The sequence below is a fragment of the Microcaecilia unicolor genome, chromosome 7 (genome assembly GCF_901765095.1).
Source record: "Microcaecilia unicolor chromosome 7, aMicUni1.1, whole genome shotgun sequence".
NCBI classification, from domain to species: Eukaryota; Metazoa; Chordata; class Amphibia; order Gymnophiona; family Siphonopidae; genus Microcaecilia; species Microcaecilia unicolor.
The window spans coordinates 96,543,054-96,566,333 of NC_044037.1; the positions used below are offsets into that span (position 1 = coordinate 96,543,054).

At 42.2% G+C, this 23,280-nt stretch overlaps 1 protein-coding gene across 1 annotated transcript in view; it reads right to left on the reverse strand.

The window, feature by feature from the left end:
* LOC115474051 (protein AF-10-like) overlaps positions 1–23,280 on the reverse strand; it is a 100,147-nt gene that overhangs the window by 74,236 nt on the left and 2,631 nt on the right. Inside the window, exons 2-6 of the mRNA XM_030209347.1 lie at positions 19,739–19,818; positions 19,602–19,656; positions 14,289–14,398; positions 11,234–11,328; positions 1,509–1,602 (exon numbers count right to left, since the gene is read on the reverse strand). Coding sequence (XP_030065207.1) covers positions 1,509–1,602; positions 11,234–11,328; positions 14,289–14,398; positions 19,602–19,656; positions 19,739–19,818 — 434 coding nt within the window. The remainder of the gene's footprint in view (positions 1–1,508; positions 1,603–11,233; positions 11,329–14,288; positions 14,399–19,601; positions 19,657–19,738; positions 19,819–23,280) is intronic.

A 23,280-nucleotide genomic window follows, 5' to 3' on the forward strand; every position in this document is an offset into this window, starting at 1 on the left:
ATGTTTTTTGTGTTGTGGCCCAGCCTAAAGCCAGACTGCTACGGGTGCAACACGTTGGAAGATTCAACATAATACAAAAGTTGAGAGTAAACAATTTTATCTTAATTTAGAAAGTGGAGATTAGAGATAGGGTGGTAGCAGGCACCAATGGAATGGAATGAACTTCCTACATTTCTGCAATTAGAATTAAGACATTTGCTTATTTCCGATCTGACAAAGAAGGGCAACCTTCGAAAGCTAATCAAGAAATGTATTAAGTTATGTCCAATAAAAAAGGTATCATCTTATTTCCTTTTCCATGTTTTATTTTGTTTGATTTCTATTGATAACCTTAAGAGTGGACTAACACGGCTACCACACTCCTCTGCAATTAGAATAAAATCACAAAATGTTTAAGGAAAAAAAAAAGTTTAAAAACATGGTTATTCAAATCAATGGAGCAGTTAACGGAGGCCTGTTTTGGTGATTAGATTGAAGGATAAAGTGTTTTATTTAGGGGTATGTTGCTGTACTAATATTTTAACTGAAAAGTTTTGACAATTTGTTTTAAAAATAAATTTGTATTTGGCTTATGACTAACATGCCTCAAACCCAAAAGTTGGATTGAAGTAGATTATAAATGCCTTTTTAAAATGTAATTAGCGTCACATTCACATAATTAAGAATACCGTGCTCACTAGAGGCACTTAAGCACAAAGACCATATTGCCAGGTTTCTCAGCTCTAGGCTAATCCGCTACCTACTTCTGATTCCAGTACAACCTTGCAGTTTGTTTGCTTCTGGTTCCTATTCCAGCCCTGTGACTTGCTCCAGGCCTACTGTCCTGGTTCACCTCCAGTACAGGCCCCAGCATTAATGCAAGGTCCAGTTCCAGTTTCCACTCCAGCGCCAGGCCTCTGCATACTCTAGACTTCCAGGCGCTGCCCAGCTTATTTATTTTATTTACTGCTTTTCCATTCCAGGTGCATATTTATGTCCATGGGTAAATATATAAAGATATCAGCCTTTTCTGTGCAGAATCCATATTTGTATGAACAGAAATAGGTGCCGATAACCAAATTGTGTGTGAAATGCGAGCATCACAATTCATACCTGTTCACTTTTTTTTAAGATTCTTTTTAGCTTGTACCATTAGAAACAAAATATTCAATATTTTGTTTTTGTGTTTTCTCACTTAAAACGTTTCCACACAGATCACATAAGAACATTTTCAAACTAGTTTTATTGCTCCTCCTCACTTTTTCAGCTTACGACAAGACCCAAATATTATTTAACTTGTTGTCAGAAGTCTTGTTTGATCTTTGTTAAAAATTAATATTTTAAGGGAAGTTATGGCTATTTTACAAAACACGTGTGTACTCTACATCTGGAGCTGAGGCCCCATAAGTAAATCAGAGTAGCAACCTGATACCAATTCACAGGAGAAATCAATATTTTTTGCACTACAATTATAAACAGTCCTTTCTTCCCCCAACATCTCAGTGCTCCTTTATTTTTACAGTCCTCACCCGCTTTTTGAAATGATTCATGCAGTAGCCGTGGTACTGAAGTTCCTGCTTCCCACTGCCCACCATTTCGCACAGAAGTCCTGCCACCTGAGCACTGTGAGAAAAACAATGCAGAGATATCAACATAACCTCACAGAAGTCCTACTTCACAACTCACTTCCAACACTGGGGATAAAATAATGACTTCAGAGAAGCCATTTTGAAAGGACTCAAATTCAAGGTTCTTCATTAAAGTAGTCCTAGTTTTTATAAATTTTCCTTCCCATCCCGTCCTCTCACAATTCCTGAGAAATCAAAACAACATTCCTTCATAAATGTAACAGTAAAGAGGGCCTCCAGGAATATTCAATCCAGGTTCATCTTCTCCCCCATTCTCATACTAAATCCACTTTGAAAAACAACATGATTGTTATAATCCAAGCATGCCTCACTGATTTTGCTCTGACTTTATACAAGGGAGTACAAAGCTGAAAGCTGTTCAGAAATGTATTAGATATGTAATTGTCCTGGGGGCCTCCAGTCAGTCAGATTTTCAGGATATCCACAATGAATATGCATGAGAGAAATCTGCATGCAATGCATGCAGTGTGTGCAAACCTCTATTCACTGCAGATACCTTGCAAATCTGACTGGCCAGGACTTGTCTGGGACAAGCTTGGGAAAAACTGCTTTACATAAGTCTATTTAAAAGTGATATCAGCAACACCTTTCCTCATTTTTACTTCCATAGGCCCAATATTCAAAAGGATTTATGCTCCTAACTTTGGAGTTATGCTCATAAATTAGCCTCTTTACAGATGTACTAGGATTGAGGACATAACTTCATACTTAAAATTTCACTAAACTTTTAAATTTAGAAGCATAAAAGTGGCTAGTAAAACAGGCAGATTTAGGGTGGGGAAAAGAAGTTCAGAGTTTAGCACCGCTTTTCAGCACTTAAATCAGCCTTGCCATTCATAAATCTACGTAAATGAATGGCATGTTTGTTTTTGTTTTGCTATTTTTAAAGGCTGACCACCACAGGCAGAATTAGCCCCAGATAGCCAGGAGGGAAGAGCAAGGAATGTGCTGTTTGCCTGTTGCCATCTGGTTGTTGCTGTTAAGCCCACAGATCATCTAAGCAGGACCTCTCTGGAGTTGGAACATCAGCAGAGACCTGCCCCAGGACTGTGCTGGCCCCACCCCTAGAGTAAAGCAAGCAAACAACAGTGGAAGAGACCAAACAACAACTCACACAAATGGTGTCCAGAAAAGTACTTTCGTCACAAAGACTCGACACAACTCATGTTTCAGCCAAAAATGATTAAATGGCTGGAAGATTTTGATGGTGATCTTGAGGATGTTATTTTGGTCACCTTAGATATAAATGCCCTTAACACAAATGTACCTCAATTAGAAGCAATTGTAGTTATTGAAAACACCTTGAGAAAAAGGATTCCTGTAAGACATATTCCTAACCATTTTATATTGACATTAGCCACAATATCACTCACACAGAATTATTTTTGTTTTTGTGATAAGTATTTTCAACAGATCAAAAGCACTGCGATGGGAGCCCCGGATATTGTTAATTTATATGTTGCAGACTTTGAAAAACAATTTTTGAAAGAGCATCCTTTTTCAGAAGAGATTAAGTTTTATAAGCGGTATATTGACGATATTTTCTTGCTATGGCAAGAGGACATTGCAAGACTTTTTGAATTCTTTAACTGGCTCAACAACTATGATCCTAATTTACATTTTAAAATGCATTATCATGATAGAGAGATTCCTTTTTTGGATATTCTTATTAGTAAACCTACATATTGTTTCAAAACAGTTTACAGGAAATTTACTGATAAAAATAATTACCTACATTTTACTAGTTTCCACAATAGAGATTTAAAAGTAATTTTACCTTAGTAACAGTTTCTAGGACTCTGTAGACTTGTACAAGTTTTGAGGAATTTCAGAATCAGGCGGTTCAAACGTCAGATTGATTCATTCATAGGGGTTATCCCCAAAGACAAACAAGGACAGAGAAGCTCTTCTCTGTGGAACCGTTGGGAGAACTAAGCCAGATTTAGTGTGCACACTGCGATTTTCACAATTTGAAGGGCGTATTCGGAGAATCACTAGGAGACACTGGTTTAACCTAGAAACTTAGGACTGTTTTAAAAGGTAAATTACCACCCCTCTATGGATAGATCAAGAGGGGGCAAAGGGGCCTCGGATAAAGGGATCCCATTGCTATGCTCAGGGTTGGAGCTTTTGGACATTTGGCGGGCTACAACCCTTCAGATCGAGATTATACACATCTTTCAAGGGCTCATGGCTCGCAATCCAGAATAGACTATTGGCTTATTTCCACTGGGTTTTTTTCACGGGTGCGGGGATAGGTCCTTACGGGGTATCGGATCATGCTTTTGTGTGGTGTGATTTGGAATATGGAGATTCGGGAGACAAACCATTTTTTTGGCGTTTCCCCCAGCAGTTATAAAGAGATCCCCTGTTTAAAGAACATTTGCTGAAGAAATGGGCGGAACATCAATTTCACAATGAGGAATTTAGGCAGCAGCCGATTTTGTATTGGGAGGCTGCTAAAGCTGTACTGCGTGGAGAGATATTGGCGTATTCTTCCTTTAAAAAGAAATCTCGAGATAGGGAGATATTAAGATTAGAGGAGCAGCTAGTTAAAGTTAGAGTCCAATATGGAAGGAATCCATCAGCCCAGGTCCGGGGTTCTTTGATAGCGCTTCAGACAACTTTGAATGAACTTTTACATGAAAGGGCTATGAAGTCAGCAAAGTATTATAAATATCAGCTCTTCTTGCATGGGAACAAATCTGGGAAGCTTATGTCTAATCTGATTAAGCAATCAGGGGGTTCGTGTATTATTGCACAAATAGAAGGGGAAGATGGTTTCTTAGTGTGCACCAACTCGGAGATAGCTGCAGTTTTCCATCAATATTACCAAAAGTTGTACGGACGCTCGCGGGAGTTGCCTATGGATGGAGATTTATATTTGGAGAATTTGGATCTGCCAAAACTGAATGTGAGGGAAAATAATAAACTTAATAGGCCCATAGCAGAAGAGGAAGTGGCTCTAGTGATTCAACAGAATGCTTTGTTTAAAGCTCCGGGACCAGATGGATTTAGAGCCGAATTTTAAAAGCTGTTATCCCCTTCAATTCTTTCAATTTTGCAGTCTTATTGTACACAATTTGTGGAGAGTGGAACTCTTCCACAGTCGCTCCAACTGGCTCAAATAGTGCTACTGCTGAAGCCTGGGAGAGACCTAGAAAAACCTTTTTCATATAGGCCTATCTCCCTTTTGAACATGGAGACTAAACTATTCGCGAAAATCTTGGCTAATCGGTTGTCTAAAATACTCCCGAAGCTGATTTCGGAGCAGCAAGTTGGGTTTGTGGCAGAGCGCACTATAACTCATAATATACGGCAGCTCTTGCTTTCCTTGGAACAAGTAGAGAAAGTAGCTACACCTTGTTAGTTAGCTTTGATGCTGAAAAAGCACTCGATCGGGTGTACTGGGAATTTCTTTTTGTGGTGTTGAGACGATATGGGTTTTCTGGTTTTTTTTGAAGGCGATCTACGCGCTTTATAACTCACCGCGGGCAAGGATCCAGGTTAATGGAGCACTATCCTTGGAAATGGAAATACACAGAGGCACTAGGCAGGGTTGCCCCTTGTCACCCATGCTTTTTGTGTTATCTACGGTCCCCTTGATTAGGGATATTATGGGGAACCCTCTTATTAAAGGTGTTAGAATCAGCCCCCAGGTATTTAAGATATCAGCATTCACAGATGACTTATTGGTACATGTGGTGGATCCTCAGGTTTCCTTGGAAACACTAATGGAGTGTTTTGTAGAACATGGGGATTTTTCGGGGTTTTGTTGAAATTTGGACAAATCAATAGCAATGCCCACTGAGTTGGCAGTGCGAGATAACTGGGTAGGTTCTTTTCCATTAAAATGGGAAACAACCTCATTTCGGTACCTGGGTATTCAGTTACCTCATCACACAGGGATGCTTCATAAGGTAAATATAACAGTTTTGCTAGATCATTGTAAATCCGTGCTCTTTAAATGGCAGCAATTCCCTCTTTCAATTCATGGTAGAATTCAGTTATTTAACATGGTGCTGTTCCCAAAATGACTGTATACACTTCAAATACTACCGCTCAGGCTATTAAAACAGGATCTTAAGGCCCTGCATAGGATGCTGTCCTTTTTTTGTTGGGGAGGTCGCAAACCAAGGATGCCTTTTAAGCAGTTACTTGGTTCTTGGAAATATGGGGGATTGGGAGTCCCCGATTTGTCCTTGTATAATTATGTATGTTTGCTCCGTCATTTAGGGGATTGGATTTTGGAGGAACAGGGTTATACCCAAGAAAATATGAGGCGGCGTTTTATTCACCTTGGCATGTTAATGCCCTCCTGCACTGCACACAAGACTCCCTCCCGAAGGGGTTGAGGAAAAGTGTGATACTGAGGTCGCTGCGTGTGACGTGGCGCTTTATGGTGTCACAATTAGGAGGCAGGGTCAATCTTTCGGACCAACTTCCGATTGGAGGAAATATGCAGTTCCCTCCTGGGAGGGAGAATGCTAGTTTCAATCGTTGGGCAACCCGGAGAGTTCTCTTGTTACAGCATGTTTTGGACTCTTGAGGGGTGGCTGATTTCCTAGGAAACCATATTAGCGAAAGGAAAAGCAGAGACGCGGGACCTGTTGGCTTATCTTCAATTACGTCATTATGTTTCCTCATTGGATCAGGAGCCTCTTGTGCCGTCTTTGGGTGACAGGTTACAGGCTTTTTTTGATAAATTCCGAGAGGGGGGCCTTTCGGTCTCTGGATTGCACAAGGCTTTGCAGATAAATTCCCCAGGAAGAATTTATGATGATATCAAAGCAAGGTGGGATCAGGATCTAGGGAAGTTCGGAATTGTAATAGAGCCTCTAAAACTGATCAAGCAGATTCCGGAGATTTCGGTAAGTGCTGAGTTGAGGGAGTGTCAATTTCGAACTTTACATAGGGCATACTTTACTCAAGACCGCTTGTTTAAGATAGGGACAGTAGAGACTCCGGTGTGCCAGAAATGTAAGCAAGGATCTAACTCTTTTTTTCATTCCTTTTGGGAATGTAGGTGCAGGTGTTTTGGAGAGCTGTCTTCAATTATCTGAGGGAAACTATTTGGTTGTGATATATCGCTCTCTCTGGCAGCTGCATTACTAGATTCCTATGGAAAAATTTCCAATATTCACAGTGGGTCACACATTTTGTTTCTTAGGAAGGCAGGGGTTTTGGCTAAGAAAGTAACATTGGGGTTTGGGTTGGGGGGGGAAGCACCATCATTCTGGACATGGAGAAATCAATTACATGCCCTGATGCTCTTAGAACGTCAGTATGCTAAGACTTACCCCTAGAAGATTAAAAAAATTTCATACAGTGTGGGATGTATATGTAGAGTCCCTTCCGCATAGGGCCAGGAGTCTGCTTTTGAATTCTCTTTAATCTGCAGTAGAAGTGAATAAGATGCTCCATTGTCGTGGGTTCTGCCAGAGGGTATGAGGAGACAGTCGTGGGGGTCCTGCCCTAGTTGGGGTCCCTCTTCTCGAGAAGTGAGGTTTTTTTTTTCTTTTTCTTCTTTTCTCTTGTTTGGTTTGTGTTGGGGAGAAATAGGAGGGTAGGGGGGATTGGGAGGGATTGGGAGGAGGGAATGTTATTGTTAAAATTAATTGATGACGGTTATAGGTGGGCATTATCCGCAGTTCTTTGATGTACGGACTGTAAGTAATCAAATGTAAAGCCTTGATATGTGCTTTTCATATAAACTGGTATTCTGTCATCAATAAAAATTGTTGAATCATAAAAAACATTCTCTCTGACCTTATTATGGTGGGGTTGGGGTTTTGTTTACGGTGAGATGCAGCAGTAATCTTACTGGGTTGGGGAGATAGCTGGGAGTGGTTTCTATGGGATGCTCCCCCTTTTTGTACAGTATTACTCTTTTTGAGGATGCTTCCCATTTAGTATTTTGTTATCAGTTTTCTGTATTTCAACATTGTGCACATGGCTTTAGCGCGCTATAGAAATGATTTATAGTAGTACCATCTACCACTGGAAACGATGTTGTATAACTTAGGAGGGGTGGTGCAGGATTCACAATGGGTAAATTTCTCTTCATTTGATGTCGGAGTATCACCTCTGGTTTTGCCTTTGTTTGTTGTCTGCTTTGATTTTTGGACCGTGCAGATTATTGGCATTATGTACCCCACTAATCACTAAAAATTGTTGAATTATATAATAGAGGGTAGGGTGTGTTTTCAGTAGGAGTTGGGGGATATAACATTGTTAAAAGTTTGATGACATTATATCATTCTGTCTTTACTATATGCATTCTGATATTTGATTTTTTGTGTATACTTAAAATGTTGATTGTGTTTACTTTGAATTGTCATCAATAAAAAATGTTGAAACATAAAAGGTAAATTACCTATTATAGCTTATTCACGCAATCGTAACCTTAGAGAACACCTTCTTCCATATGTCCTTCCAGAGATTAGGATATACCAAGAGAAATTGGCCACACAGCATGCGGAAGATGGTATGTATGTTATTAGTTTCAACAGTGGATGAGCTAAGTTGTGGGATAGATGGTAAGCATACCTACTATTTTGGACACTGGATATTTCATCAGCTTTTGACACAGTTAGCATAGAGATTCTGTTGATAAGGTTATATGATTTCTGTGTGTACATTTGGTTTACATCGTATTTGACTAGGAGGTCTATGCAGATGAAGATTGGTGAACCGGTGTATTCTATGGGATTACCACAAGGGTCTGCACTCTTTTTTTTTTTTTTTTACACATCTATATATCGCTGTTGGGGAAAGTTTTTCAGAAATTGGGAGAGGTTTTACAGGTTTTATGTGGATGATATTAAGTTTTTTTCAGCTATCAGAGTAGGGAGCGCATATCAAATAACACCTATGCAAAGGCAACCAAGTAATTCTTCTCCAACTCGATATATCAGCAGCGTTTGATGCAGTTAACCACACATTGCTACTCGAACGCCTGGATCAGACAGGAATAACAGGGACTGTGACCAAATATTTCAGTGAATTCCTTTCAAATCAAAGCTATTCTGTCAAGCAAAACAACCAACTTTCCAACTACTGGTCTCCTAACTGCAGGGTCCCATGTGGATCTCCCCTCTCACCTATCCTGTTCAATCTCTTTATGTCATCCCTTGCCTCAATACACCTTGGTCTTAATGAACTACTATTAGCCTACACAGATGACATCCTATTTCTCTTACCAGTGACAGCATCAAACAAAGGTGCAACTCAGTCTGTAGCGAATGGCATGACTGCTGTTAGCACCTGGGATCTGACCAATAAACTGAAATTGAATGCGCAAAAACCCAAGGTCCTGTGGTTTCGAAATCAGGGAGTTAAAGTCCCAAAATCAGTATCTTTGCCCAATGGTCAAAGCTTTACAGTCAAGTCTGAAACCAAAGTACTAGAGGTCTTGTTTGATTCTTCACTCACCTTCTCTTCCCATATTAACCAGCTATGGAAGAAAACACTATTCAATATGAGACAACTACGTCTAGCTAGATCATTCTTCAACCAAAATGCCTTTGCACTACTAGTCCAAATGTTAGTCCTACCTCACTTGATTACTGTGACCTTCTATTTCTTGGTATTAAATGTCAATATCAGCAAAAACTGCATATCATACAAAGTGCACTGGCTTCCCACAGCAGAAAGACCCAGGTTCAAAGCTGCTTGTTTAGTTTTTCAAATCTTACAGGGTTTCACCTCTGAACTACTAAGACCGCTTTGCTACGTTTGGTCCAGTCTAACAGACTGAAAGAACAATTGATGTTAGTGTCACCATTTTGAAAAGAGAATTCAAAATCAGAAGATTTTCAGCTCTCTATTCCCTATACTTGGAGTTAAAATATGGAACTCTCTACCTATTGCCATCTGAACAGAAAACAGCTACCTTAGCTTCAGGAAGAGGCTAAAAACCTCTCTCTTCCCAAAGACTGCTTCATAACAATCCATTGATTTCTACCGCCTAGTATCATCCATTATCCTTTCCTATAATGTTTTTGCTCTCATGCATTACACCAATGGGCTCTAATTATTCTCATACCTCACACTAACATTATCAGCTTTTGTCTCACCTAGAACTGAACCCTGTAAAGGGGATATTAGCAGTATACAAGAATTGATTTGATTTGATGTGACGAGAGGTTACAAGTCTGTTTTGATAGAATAGGTGAATGGATGGGGGATAAGAAGCTTGCATTAAATCTTGATAAAACAAAGATTCCGTTGTGCATGCAAGATCAAATAGGACAGGTGATCCATTCATCTTTTATCAACTTCATACACTTACTAAGTTGAAACCTATGCCATCAGGTTATGATTTCTGGACAGTGAATCAAGGTTTGGTGTTAAACAAGATAAATTAGATTATTGTAATGTATTGTAACTGGGGATTTCAGAAACATGTCATCAGGTCTTACAGATTATCCAGAATTCAATGCCGAGGCTGATTGCTGAGCTTCCCAAATATGCACATGACTCCAATTTTGAAACAGCTACACTGGTTGCTGATGGTAAGCAGGATTCAGTTTAAGGTGCTGACAATTGTACATCAGATTATCTGTGCTACCGTACCATACCATCTGTCACAGATACAGAAGGTGTATCAACAAGTGTGCTGCTCGAGATTGGTAGATACAAAAATGTTTGGATATTTCAAAGTTATGTCAGATGCATTATGCAGACACAAAGACTGAAGCATTTTCAGTGGCAGGCCCATTATTGTGGAATTATTTACCTGGATACTTGCACTGAAATATTTAAAAACAGTAGTTGCCAGCATGACCTCTAGTGGTAATCTTTTGGTACTACCACTGGTACTCAGGCTACAGCTAAAGGTTGCAATGGCCATTTTCAAGACGCAGGCACTAGGGGCAGGAGCAAGTGGGCTTTGCTCCTGCCTCCATCTTCCTGCTGGACTTCCAGTGAGGTCAAAGTAGGGTGTAGGGGGAGCGTGGGGGCCTATTCTGACCTGGAGGTGTAAGAGGGAGGAAAGGTTGCTGGAAACATGCCAACCACTACCGAAAGTTATGCAGGTGCCAGCCAATATTAAACGACAGCACCCTCATAGCTAAGCAGAAAAATGGAGGACTCCTTTTCATGCAGTCCTATTTGCCCAGTTAGCTATGGAGATGCCAGCACCGAATACTACTGGCACCCACATAACTCCAGGCTCCTCCCTATCTCCGCACCTGTAATGACATTGTGTGGCCCAACTCCAAAATGGCCAGTTGGTGCCAATATTCAACAGCACTATCTGGTTAAGTACCACTGAATATTGGTGTTTAGTAAGCTCCCAGCAATTTAAGCAGGCAGGAGCCTCTATTGCCCATTTAAATCACTTTCAATATTGATCCCATAAGCATAAACTTTTATATTCCTACACTAAGGTGACTTTTCAGCTGAAAATGTATGTTCCTAAGTTTGGCTGAAAATAAGACATAAATTTATGAGCTCAACTGTTTTTGAACATGGGGCCCTATACATTACTTTACAACCAAGTGCAAAAAATATCAGGACATTTCAAGGTATCCCAAATCCTGCTGCTCCTTCCCATTTGCCCCTTTCTGTAGGCACATTAGAAAGGAAACAAGACACCTCACCAAGTGGCGTGGAACGTTTTGGAACATCTAGAAGTATTACAAGTCATGCAGGCACCTTTTCCATTTCTGCCTTCTTCAACACAAATGTAGCAAACCTTATGGCATGAAAACAAAGAACAACATATTTACATAACCAAAAAAACTAAGAATGAATTGAAGGTTTATTTACAACTGTTTATATCCCACTCTCACGTCACACCCCAATTGTGGCAAATCCATTGTTTCCCCCGGGGGTGGCGGTGAGCCTCTTTACTCGTTAGGCCCAGAAGGGGTTAACTTCATGGGGCCAAGTCTATGATGAGGGGGAATTTCTTTCTTTTGAGACTCTTTTAGAGGATTATCAGCTTCGACCTTTGGACTGTTTTGCCTATGCTCAGTTACAGGATGTCTTAAAGACCCCCTTATATCAGGCCTATATTACGCGAGAGGATTCCTACTTAGAGGATTTGAATGAGGATTCTATAAGTACTCGAGGGCTTATTACTTGTCTTTATGGGTTTCTAGCTAGATGCATTAAAATATATACATTGCACAGGATTAATTGGGAGAAGGAATTGGAGGTTACAATCTCGGCTAATGATTGGTTGGTTCTGGAGAGAGCCTTATTGAAGTCCTCTTTGGCAGTTCCTTTTAAAGAATATGCGATAAAGGTTTTCTATCATTGGTACCTCACCCTGGTGAGATTACATCATATGTTTTCTAGTGTATCCTCAAATTGTTGAAGGGGTTGTCTAACGTTGGGGACTGTGGGTCATATTTGGTGGTCATGTCCTAAGGCTCAAGCTTAGAGATGGTCGACCTAAATGTTGAGATGGTCGACCTTAGAGATGGTCGCCCCCGGTTTTCGGCCATAATGGAAACCAAGGACGCCCATCTCAAAAACGACCAAATCCAAACCCTTTGGTCGTGGGAGGAGCCAGAATTCGTAGTGCACTGGTCCCCCTGACATACCAGGACATCAACCGGGCACCCTAGGGGGCACTGCCATGGATTTCACAAATTGCTCCCAGGTGCATAGCTCCCTTACCTTGGGTGCTGAGCCCCCCAAAACCCACTCCCCACAACTGCACACCACTACCATAGCCCTAAGGGGTGAAGGGGGGCACCTACATTTGGGTATAGTGGGTTTTGGAGGGCTCACATTTACCACCACAAGTGTAACAGGTAAGAGGGGGGGATGGGCCTGGGTCCGCCTGCCTGAAGTGCACTGCACCCACTAAAACTGCTCCAGGGACCTGCATACTGCTGTCATGGAGCTGACATTTCAGGCTGGCAAAAAAAACATTTTAAGTTTCTTTTTTAGGGTGGGAGGAGGTTGGTGACCACTGGGGGAGCAAGGGGAGGTCATCACCAATTCCCTCCAGTGGTCATCTGGTCAGTTCGGGCACCTTTTCACGGCTTGGTCGCAAGAAAAAATGGACCAAGTAAAGTCGGCCAAGTACTTATCAGGGCCGTCCTTCTTTTTTCCGTTATCGGCCAAGGACACCCATCCACGCCCCAGTCCTGCCTTCGCTATGGCGCTGACACGCCCCCATGAACTTTGGTTGTCCCCGCGATGGGAAGCAGTTGAGGACGCCCAAAATCGGCTTTTGATTATGCCGATTTGGGCGACCCCGAGAGAAGGACGCCCATACCTTTAAAATATTTGAACGTCTGTATCATATCACCCCTGTTCCTCCTTTTCATGTATACCCTGGAGGAAAGGAGGAACAGGGGTGATATGATACAGACGTTCAAATATTTGAAAGGTATTAATCCGCAAACGAACCTTTTCCGGAGATGGGAAGGCGGTAGAACGAGAGGGCATGAAATGAGATTGAAGGGGGACAGACTCAAGAAGAATGTCAGGAAGTATTTTTTCACGGAGAGGGTGGTGGATGCTTGGAATGCCCTCCCGCGGGAGGTGGTGGAGATGAAAACGGTAACGGAATTCAAACATGCGTGGGATAAACATAAAGGAGCTTAGCCTAGAATGGGTGGCAGAGCTGGTGGTTGGGAGGCGGGGCTAGTGCTGGGCAGACTTATACGGTCTGTGCCAGAGCTGGTGGTGGGAGGCAGGGTTGGTGGTTGGGAGGCGGGGATAGGGCTGGACAGACTTATACTGTCTGTGCCCTGAAGAGGACAGTACAAATAAAAAAGTAGCACATATGAATTTATCTTCTTGGGCAGACTGGATGGACCATGCAGGTCTTTTTCTGCCGTCATCTACTATGTTACTATCTCCCGATTTGTGTCGGAAGATGGGCACCTTTCTCTTTCAGAAATAAGCCTGATAGTAGATCACACCTTTCCAGAGATAGCTAAAAGGTTAGGCCCATTGCCCACAGGAGATAATGGCACATCTCAGCAGAGGCCACGCTCTCTTGCGTTCTGGATTGCTGCATAGCTGAAATTGCATTGTATTGTATTATACAACTTATATTCCGTCTAGCTTCACATGAGAAGGAATATACAATAAACATTACTCTTTCACACAACTTACACAGATATAATATTTAAAAAAAGATAGATATTGATCCCCCACAAACTAAATCATTTAATTTACATTTGTTGTCTTGAAAACAAGTATGTTTTGAGTGCCTTGCAAAAAAGAATTCCACATTTTAGCACTCTGATAAATGAACGTTCCCAAATGGAGTCATAACTAACATTTTTCATTAAGAGAAAAATCGAGAATTAATCTTTGAGCACTTCTCAAAGTGGAAATACTAAAAACAGGAAATCCTAAAAGGTGAATGGGCTGTGTCAGCATTAGCACACTGGCAGCAGCTAGCATGGTGTAGTAAACAGGGGGGTAAGTAAGGAATCAAAACTGCCTGAGCTATAGTCCTGAAACTTGCAGGGCCCAAAGATGATCTTATAGCTCTTAAATGTTGAAGATTAAAGAAAAATTCCTTCACGAGTTCATTAATCTGAAATTTGAAGGTCAATATGAATCCAAAATTACTCCTAAAACTCTAGATTTACTTTCAAATTCAAGAGATTCTCCTGAGGACAAGGTAATATTAAATTGAAGAAGCCTTTGACAGATCACCAGACCATAAAAGAAAGGTACCTTATTGTAGCGCTCCCTGGGAACTGCTCCCAGCAGAATGGGTTCCATGGTGATGGCGCTAGCAAAACACACTTCCGGGATATAGAGAGCACATACCACATGAGCCCACCCTGAGCAAAGAAAAGTATTAAAGTAAGAGCACTATCGTAGAACTAATTACTTCCTTGTACAACTCTGTAGGGGCAGTTCTATATAACCTACACGTGTAAATATTTAGAATACTAGCATTTATATGCATGTGCACACCTATGTGTGTACATGCTAGCATGGTGCCTAAGCACTATTCTGCAAATGTTTGCTTCACTTGAATAGTGTGTATTTCGAAGGGGGCATACACAAAGGCAGGACAGCCATAACTTACAGAATATTGTAAGTTATGCATGTTCCTGCTACACTAGGCACTTGCACCAGTTCTATGGGGTGTTGATACCAGGCTATACTAGTTTTCTATAATAGAAAGTAGGCACTTATTTTTCTTTATTTAAAAAAAAAAAGTGATCATCTTTGGAAAAGGTGACTAAAGTAGCAGATCCAAAATGTTGACAACGGCCAGTTTTTCATGTCAATGGGTCCATAAGCTATCTAAAAAAGCTACATGTTTGAACTTCTGTAACCTTTTATTTTTTCCACATAAAAGGCTGGCATTTAGTTTTACAAATAGTTTGTCTAACAGACTTCATTAGAACCTCATTTGTTTGTTCTGGAGACTTTAGTCACCTTTTCCCCAGAGATAGTCCTAACACGTGTCCAGTTATAGAACTGCCTTTCACAGGCCCATTATTTTTTTCTTTAGCATCTCATTTTTCTTTCCCCTTTGCCTTTAAAAAAAATTTGAAGAGACCATTAAAGCCCATCTAGGGCATTAAAAAAAAGGGATGTCCAAATCAGGATGTTCACAAGTTACAGCCTATTTTACAACAGGCTCGTGGACAGAGCCTTTTGTAAGAAACACAAGCACTCCTATAAGTCTTTACGCGAATTTGCCAGTATATACAGCAGAGCAGCCATTTTACAAAAAAAGAACACTTGAAAATGAAGAGAGACTTCACACACAGTATTATACATGGAAATTGACATTACTTACACATGTAGGGGCTGATTTTTAAAATTTGTACATCTAAGTGCCAGTCAGCAAACACACATCAATGGCAGATTTTTGTATAAACTACACATTGAGGAGCCAATTAAGGAGCAGAGTTCTAAATATCAAAATTTTTTATTTTTTATGAAGTGGTTTTTAAGGCCAGAGTTAAAAAGTACCCCCTCATTTACCACACTCCTTGAAACTCCAAGTCCAAACGAGCAGTTAGCTCACATTTATGCATAATTTGGACAAAGTGTAAATGTGGACAGGGAAATTTTTTGAAATGTATATTCCCTTTATAAAATGGAAAATATACCTGTGTATTTTAAAACCTGACCCACACTTTGCCCCCCACAAAATCTATAAGTGCTGCAGATATAAACACGTAAGTAGCAGCTTTTTTTGAAATCGCTTACACATGTCCATTCATGTAAGTCTTCTACATATATATAAAAGCAGGCAAACCATTCTAAAATGGCATCCTTAAAAATGATCTTTGTACAGTGCATTTCTAAAAAATGTTCTTTTTAAGAGACCATGGCGACTCCCTGCTCCTGCAGCCATTTCTTTGCAGTATCCATTAGACTAGTGGTTCTCAAACCTGATCTTGGAGGCACCCCAGCCAGTCAGGTTTTCAGGATACCCGCAATGCTTCCACTGCATACAAATCTCTCTCATGAATATTCATTGTAGGTATCCTGAAAACCTGACTGGCTAGGGTGCCTCCAGGACCAGGTTTGGGAACCATTGCATTAGACCTTTTCCTAGTAGAGACCCTCTGTAACATCCTAAATGCCCTTAAATATTAACATAACTAGAGGCTTAGAATTCAGAAAAGTGGACTCTTGGTCTTGGGAGGAGGGGAGGGAGATCACAGGAAGTTTCTTTATTTCTATGTTTCTTTACAAGGAAGCACAACTATAATAGGTAACTACTCTACACACAGAGTAGACTATATTGTCACACGACAACTGCAGTTGTAAACAATGCTTAGCCATATTCAAATGAAATGCTGCTCAGGATCCCAGTCAGGTTTTCCAGTGAGACCACAGTGGCCCGACAAGCAGAGGAAACCATACCATGTTTAGGAGAAGACCAGAAAAGGAGCAGGTAAGAGGTGGGGGAAGGGGAGCTATCACACTTTATGGTCTCTATGTTCTCTTACAAGATTCTTAGTAGTCCTGTATGTTCCTGCCCCAGAAGCATAACAAGTTAGAAACAAGAGAAGATGCAGGTGCATACCATCTGGTTATAGCATCCTCCGTCAATGGATGGTTGCATCCATTGCATAAGTCAGACAGCCTGAGGGACGGGTGTGATGTTGGTGATACAGTGATCTGAGCTGTGAGGAGTCTGATTCCTAAAGTCTGAGAGTGTGTAATGGCCCAGCACTTGGGCCTGAGTTTTGCTTTGTTATGCTTTGTATAAAGCCTCCCTTGACTCTTTTAGTTTGATTTCCAGTATGAAGCGAATGTGACAGGGCAGAGGTTTTTACCCACCCCTCTCTCCCTGCTCACAATGGAGCTATATAGTGACCCTCAATCTGACTGGACTAAGACTGAGAAGCTCAGCACTGCAGCTAGACTACAAAGGAGGTACAGTGATTCAGACTGTTCCTGACTGGAAGCATCTGTGTGCAGAAGTGAATCCCAATAAGGATACACTATGTGTGAATAAAGAATGGAATAGGCTAACGTCAGTCTCTCGGAGACCTTTCATTCTGCAAAACTATAATTTTGCATAGAGCAGAAATAGCCCAGCACCTGGACAGCCAATCATCAGACAGAATGACTGCAATTGAGGGATCACAGACATATATATAGAAGAAGTGTGGAGATTACAGTGTTACCCAATGCTGTGTAACTGCTTAAACCTTGAGTTTAGTAAAAAGAGTTGGAGCATCCCCTTCAGTCTCTGAGTTATCCTTTTCAGAAGGTCTGTGCAAGGGACTTGAAAGGCATTCCCTTCCCCTTTTGAAGAAGCTGCTCCCTTGGAGAAGAGTTTACATGCTGATAACGATTAAGGAAGAGTACCAGGAAGAAATAAATGCTCTGTGGGGCCCTGGGATGTGAATCCAGTGATGGGTCATTCTGAGACCACAACATCCCCATTTATAACATGGTTTCCTAAAACTTAGCAAGCAAGAATAATAATATATGCTTGGAATTGAAAGAAGACTGCTGCCTATGTGCAAAATCTGTGTAGCACACTCTCAAAAACAGGGAGACAACAGAGAAGCATCGCTAACAGGAAATGATACACTACAAATGATCCACAGCATACAACATTCAGATATTTTTTATTTTTATTACTTTTGTACCCCGCACTTTCCCACTCATGGCAGGCTCAATGCGGCTTACATATTATATACAGGTACTTATTTGTACCTGGGGCACTGGAGGGTTAAGTGACTTGCCCAGGGTCACAAGGAGCTGCCTGTGCCTGCAGTGGGAATCAAACCCAGTTCCCCAGGACCAAAGTCCACCACTCTAACCACTAGGCCACTCCTCCACACAAAACACAACTTGAGCTGCTAGCAGAGATTCACTGTGTAAGCCTGACATGTACAAGACACACTAGAGCAGAGTTTCCCAATCTCTGGGTCATGTGACCCCAAACAGGGTCACAATACCCGCATTTGGGATCACAACCTCAGCAGGCCCTCTATAGAGGCAATGGCCCAAACCTCTAGGAGTCACAAATTCTCTATGATCACAATAACGGGGTCCCGGTCATAAAGTGTTTGATAAGTGCTACACTAGAGCCCTTTCTGTGATTCCAGGCCTCTCCCCTGCCAGAAGTCCAAGTACAGGGTTCCAGAATAGCCTAATGCCAATACCCATTAAGATGCTAGAACTACCTCCTGCCCTATGCATTGAAACAGGAGCCCAACAGATGAACCTTGGCTGTCCTCCTGCACTTTCCCCTGAACATCCAGCTTTTCAACCTGCTTCTTATATGCTGCCAAGCAAAGAGAATAAAAGAGCCATTCTGTACTTACTGGAATTTGTAGAGAAATCCCTGGAAAATATAAAGGACTCCTACTTGCTAGGCCCATCTGTTTAGGGCACTAATGGGATCCAAGCTGTCTATCCAGGCCTGAATACAGTGTATCAGCTGAATCCATTACATCTGGATATCCTATTGTAGCAAGAATGCAGAAGAATAAACCTCTGTAGAAACACCCATGTGAAAACAAAAGCAGGGTGTTTTCTTGGTTCCTCCATCCTGCCCATCCTCACTTTTGTTTTATCCTACTGTAGCCCTGGATCAACACAACATGCATAAATGGCATGAGAATCTGCTGGAAACCCTACCTGTATATTTAAACACGCAATAGCAAGCGGCCCTATTTCCCAAGAGAGACTGTAGGTCAGTTCTGACTTTTCTGGTACATTTTGGCACCCCAATGCTGATCTCTGAGCATTGGTGAAGCTATAGCTCATGTATCACAGGTGACAATTTAAAATATTTAAAACTCTACTCCAGTGCTTCTGTCAGGGCTGGTGCTACCTCTTTTACTGCCCTATGCAAACGTCTACTATGCAGCCTCCCCCCCCCCCTCCATGCTCCACGCTAAGCAACTTTGGCATGCAAGTTATAGAACAGCACCTAGCACTTACGCAATAACTGCCAATTACTGGCGCCTCTTGGTGTGTATGCTAATTATTCTATAATACACTCATGCACTTGATGGGGCTAAATTCAGTAACGCTCAAAAATCGGCACCCAACACTATTATAAAATGAGCACCCAAAAATGAGCACCAATTATAGAACAGAATCAAATGCCCAAATTTAGGCACCAAAACATAGAAACATGACGGCAGATAAAGGCCATATGACCCATCCAGTCTGCCCATCCTCTGTAACCCCTATTTCTTCCTGTTCCTAAGCGATCCCACATGCTTATCCCATGCCTTTTTAAATTCTGGAACAGTCCTCGACTCCACCATCTCCACCGGGAGGCCATTCTACGCCTCCACCACCTTTTCTGTGAAATACTACTTCCTTAGGTTACTCCTAAGCCTATTCCCTCTTATCTTTGTCATATGCCCCCTCATTCCAGAGCTCTCCTTCATTTGAAAAAGGCTCTCTTCCTGTACATAAATGCCCTTGAGATATTTAAATGTTTCTATCATGCCTCCTCTCTCCCTCCTCTCTTCCAGCGTATACATGTTGAGGTTCATAAGGTTGGTCTAGATTACAAAATTAAAAGGTGATACTAACCTCCATTATCAGTTCTCTTGAATGCTCCATCGGTCAATGGGCATAGTTCACAACTCTAGGAATAAGAGGATAGAGGTGTAACAGGGAAAGAGGCATTCCTGTGTCAAATTTCCTCATGCAATCTATACACAACTCACCACTATGGCTGACTTCTCCAGAGTCTCACACTTCCTGCAGTACCAGGGGCCTTTGGGCACTTTAATGATGCCATAGCAGCCTGTCATTAGAACCAAAAAAAAAAAAAAAAAAAAAGACTACTATCAGCTCACTGCATAAACTAGCCATCAGCCTGCAACTTAAAGGGGTACACACATGGCATATCATAAGGCTCTCAATGTAGAGAAATCACCACCATTCCAGGTTTTACTGGGAGCTGAATGGTTGGTTACATGAAATAGATAAGAAAAACAATCCTTTGCTGTTGTATTTCCATGGAAAAAATACCTGGTGTATACACCTAAGATCAAAATCAAATCAGCTTGGCAGTCCTGTAAATTACAGAGGGTTTATTAGTCCATGTTACAATTCCTTCCTTGCCTCTGGAAGCCTGGTATAGAATCTCTGAAGGGGGGGGGGGGGGGAAGAAGAGATTAAGGGGCCCTTTTACTAAGCTACTTAAGCGTCTACGCATGCCCAATGCGTGCCAAATGGAGTTACTGCCCGGCTACCGCATGGCTCTTGAGGTAATTTCATTTTTGGCACACGTCCAAAAAATAATTTTTATTTTCGGATGTACGCCAAGTGGCATCACCCGGTTACCTCATGAGACTTTACCGCTGGGTGTTAGAGCCACAACTTTAAGTGGGCTCTCTTGTACCACATGCACTGCTTGGATGGAATTTCCACCCCTGAAGTATGCTGATTTTTTTTCCTTACTGCTTTGTACATATTCTTTTAGCAGCTACTGTTTTCCTGTTTATTATACTGGGGCTACCATCCATAATGTATGAAGGATATTTTTAAAAATGTTATACTGCTTCCCCAGACCAAAAGTAAAAAAAAAAAAAACAGACAGTACAAAGTAAATAAATCAACATATCAAAACAGCTTGGAGAAAAGAGGCTGAGAGGAGATATGATAGAGGTCTATAAAATAATGAGTGGAGTGGAACGGGTGCATCGCTTATTTACTCTTTCCAAAAATACTAGGACTAGGGGGCATGCAATTAAGTTACAAAATAGTGAATTTAAAATGAATCGGAGAAAATATTTCTACACTCAACGTGTAATTAAACTCTCGAATTTGTTGCCTGAGAATATAGTAAAAAGCAGTTAACTTAGCAGGGTTTAAAAAAGGTTTGAACAGCTTCCTAAAAGAAAAGTCCATAAGCCATTATTAAAATGGACTTGAGGAAAATCCACTGTTTATTTCTAGGCTAAGCAGCATAAAATGTATTGTACTATTTCAGGATCTTGCCAGGTACTTGTGACCTGGTCTGTTGGAAACAGGATACTGGGCTTGATGGACCTTCAGTCTGTCCCAGTATGGCAATACTTATGTAACAGAAATTATGGTGTACAGCGCTGCATATGCCTTGTAGCGCTATAGAAATAAGTAGTAGTAGTAGATCACCTTACAGGACTTTATCTGCCGTCATCTACTATGTATGTTACTATTCCCCCTGTTTACAAAGCTGCACTAGCAGCTGCCATGCGGCATTGCCGACACAGCCCATTCAAAGTGAATGGGCTGTGTTGACAGTACCGCTCAGCTTTGGAAACAGGAGCCTATGTATGTTACCTTAAAGCAGCAGAGGATGCAGAAGGTTCACATGCTCAGTTTACATTACATTAAGGGTTCTGTGCACTAAGCATTTCCCCCACAGATACAAAATCAGTACATCAGTTCCTGGTGTCCAGGGGAAAATGCTTAGTCATGGGCCCCAAAATAGCAGAAAACTGTTAATTCTTGGATCCTTTAATTAGCAGTGGCATGGGAATATATCAGACACACTGTACTACATAACAAAGCAACTTACAGTCTCACACTATCAGGACTGCCAAGCAGGGGCTTAGCCACGGGTGGGCCTGGGCCCACCCACTTTGGGCTCAGGCCCACCCAGCAACGGTGCAGAGAGACACCAAAGAATTGGGATTTGGGAAGATCTGCTGCCGGCCTTCTTTCTTTCCCTCCCTCCCCTTCGGGCAGCGCAGTCTAACACTACAGCAAAGCTGCACGGCACCGGGTCCGTCCTGCTGCTACGCTGCTGCCCTCCAGCTCCGTTGTCATCTTTGTCTGTCCTTCTTCTGCTGCTTATCTGCAGCGGATCCGCGCGCTGCCAGGGCTGTCTGTATGCTGCCTGCGACTGCTTCCTCTGCGCTGGCCCTGCCTCATCCGAAAGAATATCGTAGAAGGTGAGGCCGGCCGGAAGGAAGCAGTCGCAGCAGCATACAGACAGCCCTGACAGCGAGTGGATCCGCTGCAGATAAGCAGCAGAAGAACAGACAAAGATGACAACGGAGCCAGAGGGCAGCAGCAGCGTAGCGGCAGGATGGACCCGGTGCCATGCAGCTTTGCTCAGCTTTAGAGTTAGTCTGCGGCGCTGCCCGAAGGGGAGGGAGGGGAAAGAAGGCCTGCAGCCAGCGTGCCAGACTGTGGCTGGGGAAAGGGAGGGAAAAAACCTGCAGCACATGCTGGCGGATGGTTTGTGTGTGTGTGTGGTGGTGGGGGGTCAGGGAGAGACAGGAGCACTGTTGGGATGAGGGAGTGAGACAGGGTAGAGCTAGGTGGGGGGAGGGACGGAGAGATGCTGCAAGGGGAAAGAGAGGGAGAATTGTTGGATATGGGTGGGATGGGCAGAGGGAGGGAAAGGGCATGAGAGAAAAAACATGTTGGACATGGAAGTGGAAGGGAGAGATAAGAGGGGAAATGTTGAACATGGCAGTGAGGGAAAGGAAGGATGGAAAGATGATGGTGGTGGTGGTGGGTGTGGGGGGGGGGGGGGGGTAGAGAGAGATGTCAAACCAGGAGCTCTAGGCAGGGAGAGGGAGAAAAGTTGGACATGAAGGTGGAGAAGAGGAGAGGAAAGGAGAAATGCACAAGCGGGGGAGGGGAGAAAGAGGGAAGATAGACAATGGATGGTAGGGAAGAGAAAGGGAAAAATGCTGGACAATGGGGGAGGGGAGATGGGACAGGAAGGAGGTAAAATGGATAGGGAAATATCAGGCTTTGAGGGTGAGGAGGGTAGAAAGAGGGAACAGATGCTGGGCTGGAAGGATGGAGGGAGGGAGACACTGGGAATGGTGGAAAGCATGGGGGAGAGGCCCAGGGAGTGGAGATGGCAAGGAAAAAATGAGAGAATAGTGATCACAAGGGGTAGAAATACGGTAATGGTGTGTAGATCGAAGATGGAAGGGAATGGAAGGCTGAGAAGGAGAGAGATGGGGAATGGGAGAGCTAGTGGGTGAAAGGAGATGGAAATGTGACAGATATCTGAAAAGTAAAAAGAAGGAAAAGATTTAGAAAGAGGATGAAGTTTGAGTGTACAGAGACAGAACAGAAAAAAAAGAAAGGAAAGAGCTAAAATGGAAGTATCAATATTTCAGAGGTAGGTGTAGTGAGGAAATGAAACGACAGGAGAAAAAAAGACAAATGGACAACTGCTTGAAGAATTAGCAGAAGACAGACAGGAAAGTGGGAAAGAGAAATTGGAACCAACATGATGGAAAAATAAAATGTC